The sequence below is a fragment of the Hypanus sabinus genome, chromosome 10 (assembly GCF_030144855.1).
Source record: "Hypanus sabinus isolate sHypSab1 chromosome 10, sHypSab1.hap1, whole genome shotgun sequence".
Taxonomy (NCBI): Eukaryota; Metazoa; Chordata; class Chondrichthyes; order Myliobatiformes; family Dasyatidae; genus Hypanus; species Hypanus sabinus.
Window position 1 is genome coordinate 79,944,464 of NC_082715.1, and position 13,123 is coordinate 79,957,586.

Below are 13,123 nucleotides of genomic sequence, written 5' to 3' on the forward strand. Positions count from 1 at the left end.
TTTCTTTGTACTTCTGTCAGTTAAATAAAGGTTCACGTGAATTAACATATCAAAGGTTTTTGTTTTTATTGCATTTTGGAAAATATCCCAACTTTTCTGGAACTGAGGTTTGTAGATCTCATGGAGTGAAGGGTGAAAATTTGAAGGGGGAGCTTCTTCACTCAGGGTGGTGTAAGTGTGGAATGAGCTGTCAGCCAGAGTGGTGGATGTGGATTCCAATAATTTAAGAGAAGATTGGATAAGTACGTGGATGGAAGATGGAGGGCTGTGATGCAGGTCAATGGGCATGGTCTAGATGGGTTGAAAGGCCTGTTCTGTGCTGTAGTTCCCAATGACTTTGTTCTTGCTGTAGTTTTCATAAAATACTGCTTTATAAAAATTTGATCTGCATCTCATGTTAAAAGATTTAAAATCATAAACCCACTTTGATCTCTGTGAGTAATGATTTATTTTGAAGGATTATCACTGTAGACAGCTCAGCAGCCACTTTGCAAGAGCAAACTCCTACACTGTAATGTGATAATTCTCTATGTTAGATAATGGTAGAAGGTAAACGTTGGCCAAGAAACCAGAGAACTTCACCTGCTCTTCAAAATGATGGTTTAGGAGTACTTTTCTTCTATGTAGGAATGCAGATTGGTGCTCTCTGTGGAAAACCTGGAGGAATCCCTCTAAATTAACACTTGAGCAGAATGGCAATGGAAAGTCAGTCTAGATTTTGGAGTGGGATTTAACCCTATTCTCTGTAGGTCAGTCACAGTCTATACCTTATTATGTCAGGCACCATCTAAGCCATAATTTGTACCTTATTTTGACAGATAAATAATTTACTAATGTTTTTCATTTCGGTGTCATTTTCTCTTTCACATGTCAGAACAGCAGTCTATATTTAGTGCTTCCTGTAGGAACCATAGATATGCTAGCTATTATGTGTTTATTGTATAAAAGTTTAGACCCAAGCCTCCTAATTCAAAGGCAATTAATTTACCAAAAAAACTGGATGTTGGATATTTGAAATGGTCAACAATGATTTGGAAGTATTCAGCATCAGTTGTGGGGAGAGAAAGAATGAACTTTTATTCAGTTTATCCAAGATTTTCCTTCTGATGAATATTAAACAATACCGTGTTCTATTTACGATTAATTTTGCTCTTCTAGTGGCATATTTTCCACGCTTTACTTTTTCCAAGGTATCCCATTGTTGGTAGGAGAGCCAGTGATGAATGGTCATTAAGATAACATCATTACTTAAGAATAAGGTGAGAATTTCGGCTAAGTTTCATTCCACAGAGATCTGTCCATTCTTGTTTACTTCTTGCAAAAGTCACTGGATAGTGGAAAGCAAGAAGCTTCCAAGGTATGATTTATTTTGTTAACTTTGAGTACCAGTGCTTCATTAATCAGTGTCTTCTGAGTGGTGCAACATTGTCGAGAAATGACTGAGATTGTAGACAACCGTGCTTTCAGCTATAAGACCAAGGCAGGAAGCCAACTGGCCCTATGAACATGTTGAATCCCTCAGTTTGATCATGTCCCATCAATCTTCCTACTTTGGTTCCGTAACCACAAGTGTTTCTGCTAATCAGAGATACACTGCAGACCCTGTTTAACACTGAAGCTAACTCCTCGAAGGTGGAGTGCTATGTAAGTCAGTGCTCTGCGGGGTCACTAATAACATTATGTAAATGGACGTGTGTGCCTGATGAAAAGAAACCTGGGATATATGATATTTTATGTATATGCAGTAATTCGTGGAGTAACAAATGCACAAATAGGCCTAACCTGTACATCAGTGGAGCCGCAACATATCACAGCCGCAGCGGAGGCAGGCGGGTGGTTGTTACATCTTAGATGAGAGACCAGGCTGTTGGTCCTCCTCTAACTTTGCCTTCTTCAAGTAGGTGTCGAGATTTTACTGCCTTTTTCTTAAGTTTCCTTTTCTTCTAACAGCTCTTGGTAGCAGGAAATCACGTCAAGAACAGTCCTCTGCCTTATTGCTTCACTCCCAGTTAGGGTCACTTTGATCGTTGATGGAGTCAATTTCAAAAAGTGCCAACATCAACCTGACGCTCACCAGCTTCCAAACGCTATGTCATTTGCAGTTTCACATCCATGCTAATGCTTTTCCTAGACATCTTAGATGTACGCCCACACTGGAAGTTGCAGGATTTATGGTTGAAAATGGAATAAATTGGCGAGGGAGCCAGAACGCTTACATGTGTGGGGGAGGCAGTGTGAACTACAACGTAATAGACTGTGATTGGCTCAGAGTGGATGTAAAATGCTCTCATTGGCTTATTGAATGTTTACTCTTTGGTCACTCTTGAGAAGTTTTATTGTTTAGAATGTATTTTTGTAATTTAAATAAATTCAGTAAAGAATTGAATAACCACATTGTAACAGATCAGCATTATGTGGGCCTGAGTGTATTGATTCCAGTTTTAAAATAGTGATTTAACCCCCCAGCAATTGGATGAGGGTGGGATAGTGCAATGGGGGGGAGTGTCAAATATGGGCTGCCTTCTTGTGAAGAGAATTCCAAAAGGGGTTTGCACCTTCTCCAATGCCTCTGTTCTTTTAATGAAACTAGAAAAATGTATAAAAGATACAACAGAGGTGCAACAATTTCAGCATAATTTTTCTGCTTTTCTATGTTAGAAACAAACCCAGCACCACATTGATGTTACTTTGGCTCTTACTGATCTGTAACTACAGCCAGCTGAATGAAGCTTAAATGAAATGATTTTAAGCCAGATATCCCTTGAAACAGAGTGCTTAACTTACAGCTAATTCTTTTTGGACAGGCACCAGCTATACAGTGATAATCTAAATTATATATATTTTTGAAACAGGACTGAATTGTTAACCTGGAAACATTCCTGCAGGCTGCACAGTCAGTCAGAATTGTAGACTGCTGGTGAAATTATTCAGAGGGATGGAGTTGGCGCACAGTTTATTATTAAATGAGGAAGCTCTGGCACAGATAACTGAGGCGAAGAGGCCTGTATTTATCTTTGAATGGCTACGTTTCTTGAACAAAGTACTTGTGGCTGCGAATAAGGTATGTGAAAACTCGGACCATTCTGTAAGTGTGTAATTAGTTTAAGAAATAATTAGCAAAAAAAACACTTGTAGCAAAGGCAATTGTTGACTAAATACAACAGCATCTGTAAATTTTCAGTCCTAACTTTTGTTGTACAGTAGGTTGTTCTTAATCTCAACAATAGTTTGTATTTTTAATACATATTTCCTTACAAGATAAATGACAGACATTCAGCCAATCAAATCTATGCCAGTCTTGGGGCAATAAGATCAATCCCCTTTCTCTCTCCCTCGAGTCCATTAACTTCCCTGTGATTAAAAATTAGTTTTGTTTATGACAGGTAACACAAAGTGAAATATGCTGTTTGCATCAAATCAAATCAGTGAGGATTATGCTGGGCAGCCCTTAAGTATCCCTAGACTTCTGGTGCCAACGTACGGTCTCCCACAACTCACTAACCCTACTGTACATCTTTGCAATGTGGGAGGAAACTGGAGCATCTGGAGGAAACTCAGCTGATCTCTGGGAGAGTGTTCAAATTCCTTACAGACAGCAGTGGGAACTGAACCTGTATGTTGTAGCTAGCACTGTAATAGCATTACACTAACTACTACGTTCTTCTACCACTTGCCTGTAATAGTACTACTTTATAGTAGCCAGTTAACCTAGCATCCAGCAGATCTTTGGGATGTGAGAAAGCTAGAGAACTTGGGGAGAGCTCCAGAGACACAGACTGCACCAGAGATTTGGATTAAATTCTGGTCATGGAAATGTAGCATAGAAAACAGGTCCTTTGGCCCATTAGGTCTTTGCTGAGGCTAAAGATAATTATTTTATTCTAATCCTACCCCAACCCACTTTATGTTCCCCTTACTCCTATCAACTTCACCTGGCCACCACTCACTTGCACACGACGGGCATTTTACGGACCCACGTTTCTTGGAAGTCAGAGGAAAAGTGCACAGACACGGGGCGAAGATGCAGAGTCAGCACTACAGTGACTGAGGTCAGGATCACACCCGGGCCTCTCTGGCTGTGAGGCTGCAGCTCTACTCACTGTACCACTGTACACTGTACATCTTGCTATTCTGAATTATGGGCAGCACGGTAGTGTAACTCTGTACAGCTCCAGCTGTGAGATCAGGTTCCGGTTCCCATCATTGTAAGGATTCTCCACATGATGGTGTGTGTTTCCTCCGAATGCTCCAGTTTCCTCCCATGTGCCAAAGAGGCACACTTAAGATTAGTAAGCTGTGATCATGCTATATTGGCACCAGAGGTAGGACAACAGTTGTGGGCTGCCCCCAGCAAATACTCGGACTATGTTGGTCATTGATGTAAATGACGCATTTCACTGTATGTTTCAGTGTACATGTGACAAATAAAGCTAATCTTTAATCTTTGAGTTATAGTTATACAATTATGAGTTAAATATTTTGTGAATAATGGGTGTTTGTAATATTCTAATTGGTGTATTTTTCAGTAATTTCTGATCCCATTTATTAAATGTTGGTTTACTCATCGTTATTTATCAAAAGAAAATCTATCCATGAAATCATCCTGGCAGTAGTTCTAAACTTTAAGCAGCCTTGTTCTGCTCCAAAGTTACTTGCCCATCAATAACAGTGAGGATGTGGATGTTGTGAATGTGTTGTTTTGGCCATATAACATGACATTTTTTGTTGTGCACAAGAATACAATGCAATGTAATTCTGACAAAGTATTGGGATACTCTTTCATAAGCAGCTCTGTTCCCATACCTATACTGTATTGCATTGATTTTATTTTGAGTGAACAAGTACTGCATACAAAAGCAAACAAGCATGGCCTCCTCTACTGCCACAACGAGGCCTCTCAGATTGGAGGAGCAGCACCTCGTATTCCATCTGAGTAACCTCCAGCCTGGAGGTTACTCCTCCCTAATTTCTAGTAGTGTCTTCCCTCCCCCCCCCCCCCCCCACTCTTTTTCCATTCTCCATTCTGGGTCGCCTTCCTCTGGTATCCCTCTGCCTTCCTTTTCTTCCATGGTGCACTCTCCTGAAACCACTTTTTACTGGGCGTTTCTAGAAACATGGCTGGTTAACCCCCCCGCTAACAAGCCAATGGACTCAGTGGTGAGAAAACCACCATTCTCGAACTCCATACGTCTAAGGTCGCTATGACTTGGGTCCCACCAGACCAGGAGAGCTGGGATGTTTTGGCCATCCACACCCCAATCTGAGTGAATACTGTGTAAATGCTGCCCATTTGCAATTATCCATCTGCAAAAAATAACAGATCATACACCACATACAATTATGAAAAATATAATTACAAATCTCAGATTTACTGAACAGTTAGTAGAAACAAGAAAACTAAAAAAAAATAAGAAGGGCCCATTGCAGTTAACCCATTTCAAGCTCCATCTCGAAGTTGTCTTTAACTCGTGTGCTGGACCCACAGTCTGTGTAAGCATACTCCACCTTCCAAATGTTGCGTAATATCCACGTGAACAAACGGCTCCCCCACGGGAGTATTAGTCCTTCCTTCTTGAAGCCGTTTATCCATGCAAAGTACCTTGTGCAACAGGGATGGCATCCTCAACCATCTTCCCCCAGCTCTCCCCAAGAGGACCTTGACCCACACCAGTGTCCGTCACCAAAACCTCTCGCCCAGTGTTCTCTAGAACCTTCTCCGAATTCCACCATCCTGATTGGCTGACACAATATTCCTTAAGTTGAACAACATAGCCCTTTATCTTACAGTACTGCAAAAATTAAATGCTTGCACAGAATAGCAGTAAAAATCTTAACCAGGGCGTTACACTCCTCTCAGATTCCTCCTTCTTCAAGCCTTTACCATCTATCTCCTCCCCCCTCATCTGGTCTCGCATATTATTTGCCAGTTTGCAGTCCTTGCCCTACACCACCTTATTCTGGCTTCTTCCCCCTCCCTTTCCAGTCCTGATGAAGGGCCGACTGTTTATTCTTCTCCATAGCTGCTGACTGATCTGCTGAGTTCCTCCAGCATTTTGTGTATTGCTCAAAATACTAAATTTGCCAGCAATCGAAATATATCAGTACCTACTGGAACTATACAAAAACCCAGACATATCTGCAGGGAGATAATGGGGTTAATATTTCAGATCAATAAAAGCATAAGAATTTTGCTGAAATGTAGGCAGCTTCTGTGCATAGTTGTAGGCTTAAGTAGGATTGGAGAAAGTTGAAGGAGCAAGCTCAAAGAGAGATTTGTAGCAAAGCATAAAGGCCTTAAGAGGTGGTAACTGCATTCCTGATAATAGAACCATAGAGCATAGCTTTTTCTTTACTCAATCTGTGCTACCATTGAGCACCCTTAACACTGATTCCTTTTTGCCTCACCATGCTCCCATCAATTCTCCCTCTGATTTTACTGTTCATCTATACACCAGGGGCCAATTAATCCATCAGCTAGGGAGGGTACTTGTGTCTGCTGGTTCACGGGAAAACCAAATGTGCGGAGGTAGAGTTGGGTGAGGGATGTATGTATAATGTGCAACAACTGCTTCCATGGTCTTGGCTGATGTTATCATGATCTTGTAAGGAGAAATTCTAAGAATTGTGAAATGAAGCACTAATTTCATATGCCAGCAAATATGAAACTTAGACTGAAGATCATTCTCAATTAATTTGTTCATTTTTAAAAAACATTATTGTTTGAAAATTCAAGGTGGATGTGAAAGAAAAGCAGAAGAAGTTGGTTGAACAGCTGATTGACCTGATAAGCAGTTCACCAGGCCCTCCCACACGCAAGCTACTAGCTAAGAATCTTGCTACTCTCTACAGCATCGGAGATACCTTCACTGTCTTCCAGACTTTGGATAAATGTAATGACATTGCCAAGAGCAAGGATGACACGTCAGCCTACCTGCCAACCAAACTGTATGTAAAAGTTCCAAAAACGTTTGAGGAATTACAAGCTTTTGAAACTTGGTTGATTAATTTAAATAGTGTGACTGTTGCAGGATGCATGAATCATGAAATTTTATTGCATAGAAGGAAGGTATTTGGCCAACTCATTGAAAGCATTTTCCACAAGGTCACAATCCCATCCTATTTCCCTGCAATCTTACAAATATTTTTATCCAAGTTTATTACCATTTCCTCAATAAAGGCCAGCCCCATTTTAAGAGTGCATAAAAGAAGGATCTGCCCTGTCATTGTTAAATTGTTATCCTATCAGTAGTGTGCAGGTTGGGAGATGCTTTTTAAAACAAAATTTGCAGTTTACTTATGTAATATAGGAAGTATTGCATTAAAACAAATCCTGCAAACTTTGAACTTGTGTCCCATACACTCAAATTCATGTCCTGATATTGAACTTGAGAAAATAGAGTAGTATGCTTTCTCTAGTATAACAAAACTGTTCACCATTTGCACCTCATTTATTGTAATAGTGTACCACCCCAAGGGGTCACGTGAGTAGCAACAGTCCTATGGGTTTTAAGGATTGTAATAAAACATTACTTAGTGTATTGACTATGAATGTAAGGATGAAAAGGCATTGCATAGTTTATTCTTGTAATTTTTTTTATGATGAATAAAGTTTATTTTGATATTAAGACATCTCCTTACTATGAAAGCCAGGCCCCTCAGAGGATACATCGGGTAGCATTTCTTCACACACTTACCTCAATCTTCTGCTACAACTTGAGGTTGATTCCAAATTTCCTGACCTATCACTTTAAATGTTTCTTGAGGAAAGGAATGGAAGGTTACACTGAACTCAGATGCTGAACATCTCTTGTGTAGTTGAATGTGAGACATGTTGAATGGCTATCTCTTGCTTAGACCTGTATTAGAAGAGAATATAACTACCAATGGATGGCTTTGTCATTGGCAGGGCAGCTGTGGCTTGCATTGGGGCCTTCTATGAAAAGATGGGCAGAGTGTTGGGCAGCTCCTTTCCTGAAACTGTCAGCAATCTATTAAAGGCTCTGAAAAGTGCAGAGGTAAGCAAATAGTTTATAAACATTTACAGATTGAGGCAATGTTAACTGTGATATTGATGAAGATACTAAATTGCCTGTATTGTCCAGAAGTGCCATGCTATTACAACATCTGTTTATCTGTGCTGGCCTGAGTGTCGCAGAACTGTTATCGGTAAAGAAAAAGCTGATGACTTACTAGGTTATAGGAAATAATTACAATGTAACATAGACTATGACTTTTCTGAATTTGGACGTGTACGGTCTTCTTGCAGTCTTGTAAATGGATAATGCCATGGTTGTGCAGAACAGACTGTCCACAGGGACAAGATGTATTTGTTTCCTTGATTAGTATCTTACAGGAGTTAGGTGACACAGCATCCTTTTCTCTGAAGCTGGTTGTACAAGACAACAACTCTCTTGTGCAAGAGTGTGTTTATGTGGAGTTGGGCTTTCTCTACTTTCCACTCTCTTTCCTTCTTTCCTACCACTTTTAGTAAAGTATACCGGCTGTTACTTTACTCCAGTGCAGTCAGGAAGCAGAATCTTTGCTCACCTGTATTAGAGGGTCTATGAGAGTGTTAATACTGAAAATTTTGGAGATACAGATAGATAATAAGAGATTAGCTATTCAGGACGGGAATAAAGCTTGGATTCAGTACCCAATATGAAGAAACACTTAGGTGGAAATCTTTCTTCAAGAGTACCATGGAGGCTCAATGCATCAGTAAAATTCAAGACAGATTTTAGACTTTTGGATATTAAAGTGTTTGGGATTTGGTGTGGGAAATTGATGTTGAGGGAGAGAACAGCCTGGCCATCAATGAATGGTGTGGCAAGTGTGAGGGGCCAATTGTCCTATTCATGCTTTTTCTTCTTTTAAGGACACAGTGGGATTGTTTTATATCCCTCCAATGGACAGTTTACATTCTCAAATGGCCAACAATAACTTTGTTAATGCAGCATTCCCTCAGCTGATCACTTGAACAATGAAGAGAAGATTTTAAGTTTGAAGTTGTTTTTGCAATAATTTTCGCAGTTTTCACATTCTCCCTGTGACCATATGGATCTCCTCTGGGTGCTCTAGTTTCCTCCCATATCCCTGAAGGCACAAATGAAGGGAAATGAATGTGATAAGGCACGTAATAAAAAACAGCTACTTCTTTTGCTTTTGGGTTGGGTTAATTGTTAAGTTGTATGTTGGTGACTGATAGAATTTGAGAGGAGCTGATGCAAGGATCTTTCAGAAGTCTAGAAAGAGGCGTAAACTGGTTGCTTCATGATTGTTTTATTAAGTAATAATAGGACAAAGAGGATTGGAAATGGAGTAGCAGTGAGTCTAAGAACAAAGAGGGAAGGAATGGAAAAGAGCAAAGATGGTGGGCCAACTTGTTCCACCTTTCTTATACCACAGATAAACATATTCCATTCAAATTTGTAGATAAGAGTTAAGCAATCAGATAGCCCCTATTCAAATAATGCAATAACAGAGAAGCTTCCTTAATCATACAAAGAACTATAAGCATTTGAGGAGACATTGAAAAATTACATACACATATTGTGGCCACTAGGAAGCATTATAAACAGTTACATGTATATAATCAGTTATACAAAATGCAAGCAGGCATGAAGTTTTAAACTGCACAGAAAGTAACAATTATACAGTCTAATCCAACAGAGTAGAGCTACAATTGCAAACTGATGATGTCGTCATCCACTTAGTTATGATATTGGTTGAAATTCAACCAATATCACAATTAAATGGATGACTCTATCGTCACTTTGTAATTGCAACTATTCCTAATGTCCTGGTTGAATGATGTTATCTCTTTCCCAGGACACCGAAGAGACCTTGGCTGCAAACTAAGGTTACATGTTGAAGTGCAACAGACAAGGTGTTATGTTGGATAAACTCAGCAGGTTTCAGACCAGATGAAAGATCTCAACCCGAAATGTCTGTCCATTTCCTTCATAGGTGCTACCTGACCCACTGAGTTTCTCCAGATTCCAGCATTTACACTCTCTTGAGTCCTAAGTTTTCAAGTATGAAGTGGGGCTTAAAATCCAGAAGAAGGTGTCATTGCCAATAACTAAGTCACATCAGACTGTATATTCCAGACAAGAAAAGCCATGATTTGATTTTTTTTTTGGGCGGCATGGTAGCATAGTGGTTAGTGTAATACTATTAACAGTGCCAGTGACCTGGATTCGGTTCCACTGCTCTCTGAAACGCTGCCTGTTCTCCTCATGACCCTGTGGGTTTCCTCCGAGTGCTCTGGTTTCCTCCCATATTCCAAAGACACATGGCTTAGTAGGCTAATTGGTCACAAGAATATAATTGGGCAATGCTGGAAGTGTCTGTTGGATAGATAAATACTTTATTAATCCCAAAGGAAATTACAGAATCACAGTAGCATTACAAGTGCACAGATATAAATATTAGAAGAGAAATAGAAAGAATAAAAAATAACATCATCATTATTACCTTATTGTCGCCAAACAATTGATACTAGTACGTACAATCATCACAGTGATATTTGATTCTGCGTTTAGTGCTCCCTGGAGTACAAATCAATAGTAAATATAATAAAAATTTAAATTATAAATCATAAATAAAAAATAGAAAAGGGTAAGGTAGTGCAAAAAAACCGCGAGACAGGTCCGGATATTTGGAAGGTACGGCCCAGATCCGGGTCAGGATCTGTTCAGCAGTCTTATCACAGTTGGAAAGAAGCTGTTCCCAAATCTGGCCGTAGGAGTCTTCAAGCTCCTGAACCTTCTCCCGGAGGGAAGAGGGACAAAAAGTGTGTTGGCTGGGTGGGTCGTGTCCTTGATTATCCTGGCAGTACTGCTCTGACAGTGTGTGGTGTAAAGTGAGTCCAAGGATGGAAGATTGGTTTGTGTGATGTGCTGGGCTGTGTTCATGATCTTCTGCAGCTTCTTCCAGTCTTGGACAGGACAACTTCCATACCAGGTTGAGATGCATCCTAGAAGAATGCTTTCTACGGTGCATCTATAAAAATTAGTGAGGGTTTTAGGGGACAGGCCAAATTTCTTCGGCTTTCTCAGGAAGTAAAGGCGCTGGTGGGTTACCACAGTCTAACAGGAGGGGGTCTAACAGTCACTTTCCCGACTGTAGGTTGACTAATTATAGAGGCCATTGGCCAAGGGTAAGAATGGCTTCATATAGCATTATTTGGGGCATTGCAGTTGTCTTAGTCTATTACTAAATGTGCTCCTCTTTTTACCCAAGGTGGCATGCAGAGAATGAGAAACATTGTCCAGCATTGCCAGGATTTTCCGTTGGGTCCTTTGTTTTACCAGAACCTCCAGTGTGTTCATTTTAACTTTCTATACAGCTTATTGAGCCTGTTGGCATTACCCACGTTGATGCAATTGCCCCAGCACACCACTGCATAGAGGACTGCACTGGCAACAACAGACAGATAGAATGTGAAGGAGAGGCCTACATACTCCAGAGGACCTCAGACTCCTCAGGAAGTAGAGGTGACTCTGGCCCTTCTTAGCCTCTGTGTTGTATCCCTAATTAATAAAAATAATACATTTTTTTTAAAAAAGGAAAGGAAATGTTGACATTGGGGAAGGTACAGCCATTGAATTTCGTCAACAAAGTGACCTAACAACTTTGTCAACGTAGTTAAACAAAAATACTTTTTTTTTTGTATTGCTAAGACCCATAAATGGAAGTGTGCAATTGATCTATTCTTCAGTTTCTGAAAACTCAGAAAATACTTTGCCACTGCCTAAACTTTTGCTGGGCATGTGTATTGCAACTTCTCTCATTCTGAGCTGTTGAGAAGCTTGCCATCTACAGTACATTTAAGAAAGGACAGTAGCTGCTTTTTATCAGAAACATATGAACACAAGAGATTCTGCCTTTATTCCAAAAGCCAAGAAAAAACCTATTTTGTTTCTGCAAAATGCTTGTATGGTCATATGAGCATCTAAAGCAAATGTGCACTTGTAATGGTGATAGCTGCAAACTGGAATTCTTTGTTTCAGCAGTGGCTGGACCAGTCATTCTTCTAAGTATCGCATGTTCTTATTTTTAATTAATCACCACGTACATTGCAAAGCTGCTGTCAAAAAAAATCAACATTTCTTAAACTGCAATCTGCAAAGGGCTAATTATTACTGAAACTTTAAAAAAAACTTACGAAGTGCTTGAACCCTCTCTGTGGGGAAGATTGCAGCAAATCTGGAGCAGGGTTCTTAGTTGAACTCCTGGATTGCACTCTTGGGTGCTTGGTCTGTGCTACCAGAGACTAAAAGAATGAGACTCATTTTTACACTCAGATATTCTAATGCACTTTACAATTGATTAAGTACTTTTTAAAATTGTGATTATAGGAAATGTGCAAACAATTTATGAAAAGTACAAATAAAATAAAAGCAAGATAATGTGCTAAAAATCAGATTATTTTTGGTTGCTTTCATTAGAACATTGTAGAGCAATGTTGTGCGGACCCTTTTACCTACTCTATGATCAATCTAATGCTTTCCTCCCACAGAGTCCCCTCTTTTTCTTTCATCCATATGCTGATCTAAGGGTCTTTTAAATCTTCCAAATATATCTATCCATACTACCACCCCTGGTAGTATATTCTATCAATTTCTGTGTTTTAAAAAAACACTACCTCTGGCATTCACCCATGTTTTCTTCCAATCACCTTAAAATTATGCCCTTTCGTATTAGCCATTTCCGCCCGGAAAAAGGTGCTGACTGTCCATCCTATCTATGCCTTTGTAAAGGGGGTTTCTTCTTTTTTCTTTGTTACTGTTGGGAAAGGGTTTCTTTTTGTTAACTAGCAGGAATGCTAATTTACTGATACCGAGAATGGTATTCCTTTGTAAACCAAATGGGGATTAATGTTCTTTCTTCTGAGTCTGTAAGCTTTTGTTGACGGGCTTTTGGGCAGATCAGCGCAAGGGGGTCGAGAGAGAGGACGCAATGCTCTAAGCTGGGCGAGGATCGGACCCCAAAGGGGGGTCCGAGGCCGGGAGATTCTCCGAGGAGGGGGGGGGGATGAAGCTAGATGTGCTTGGTTGACCACTCGGAGGGTCCTGAGCTGTTTGGAGAGTCGAGGAGTTCGGAGGGTCCTGAGCTACGA

At 40.1% G+C, this 13,123-nt stretch overlaps 1 protein-coding gene across 4 annotated transcripts in view; it reads left to right on the top strand.

Annotated features, from left to right (window-relative positions):
• Positions 1-13,123, top strand: part of heatr5b (HEAT repeat containing 5B) — a 139,940-nt gene that overhangs the window by 7,219 nt on the left and 119,598 nt on the right. For 2 of the 4 annotated variants that reach the window (XM_059982183.1, XM_059982184.1), the window contains 4 exons: positions 1,191-1,259; positions 2,853-3,061; positions 6,734-6,945; positions 7,907-8,015. In XM_059982183.1, coding sequence (XP_059838166.1) covers positions 2,936-3,061; positions 6,734-6,945; positions 7,907-8,015 — 447 coding nt within the window. In that variant the 5' untranslated portion in view covers positions 1,191-1,259; positions 2,853-2,935. The remainder of the gene's footprint in view (positions 1-1,190; positions 1,260-2,852; positions 3,062-6,733; positions 6,946-7,906; positions 8,016-13,123) is intronic. The other 2 variants (XM_059982182.1, XM_059982185.1) reach the window with 1 other exon arrangement.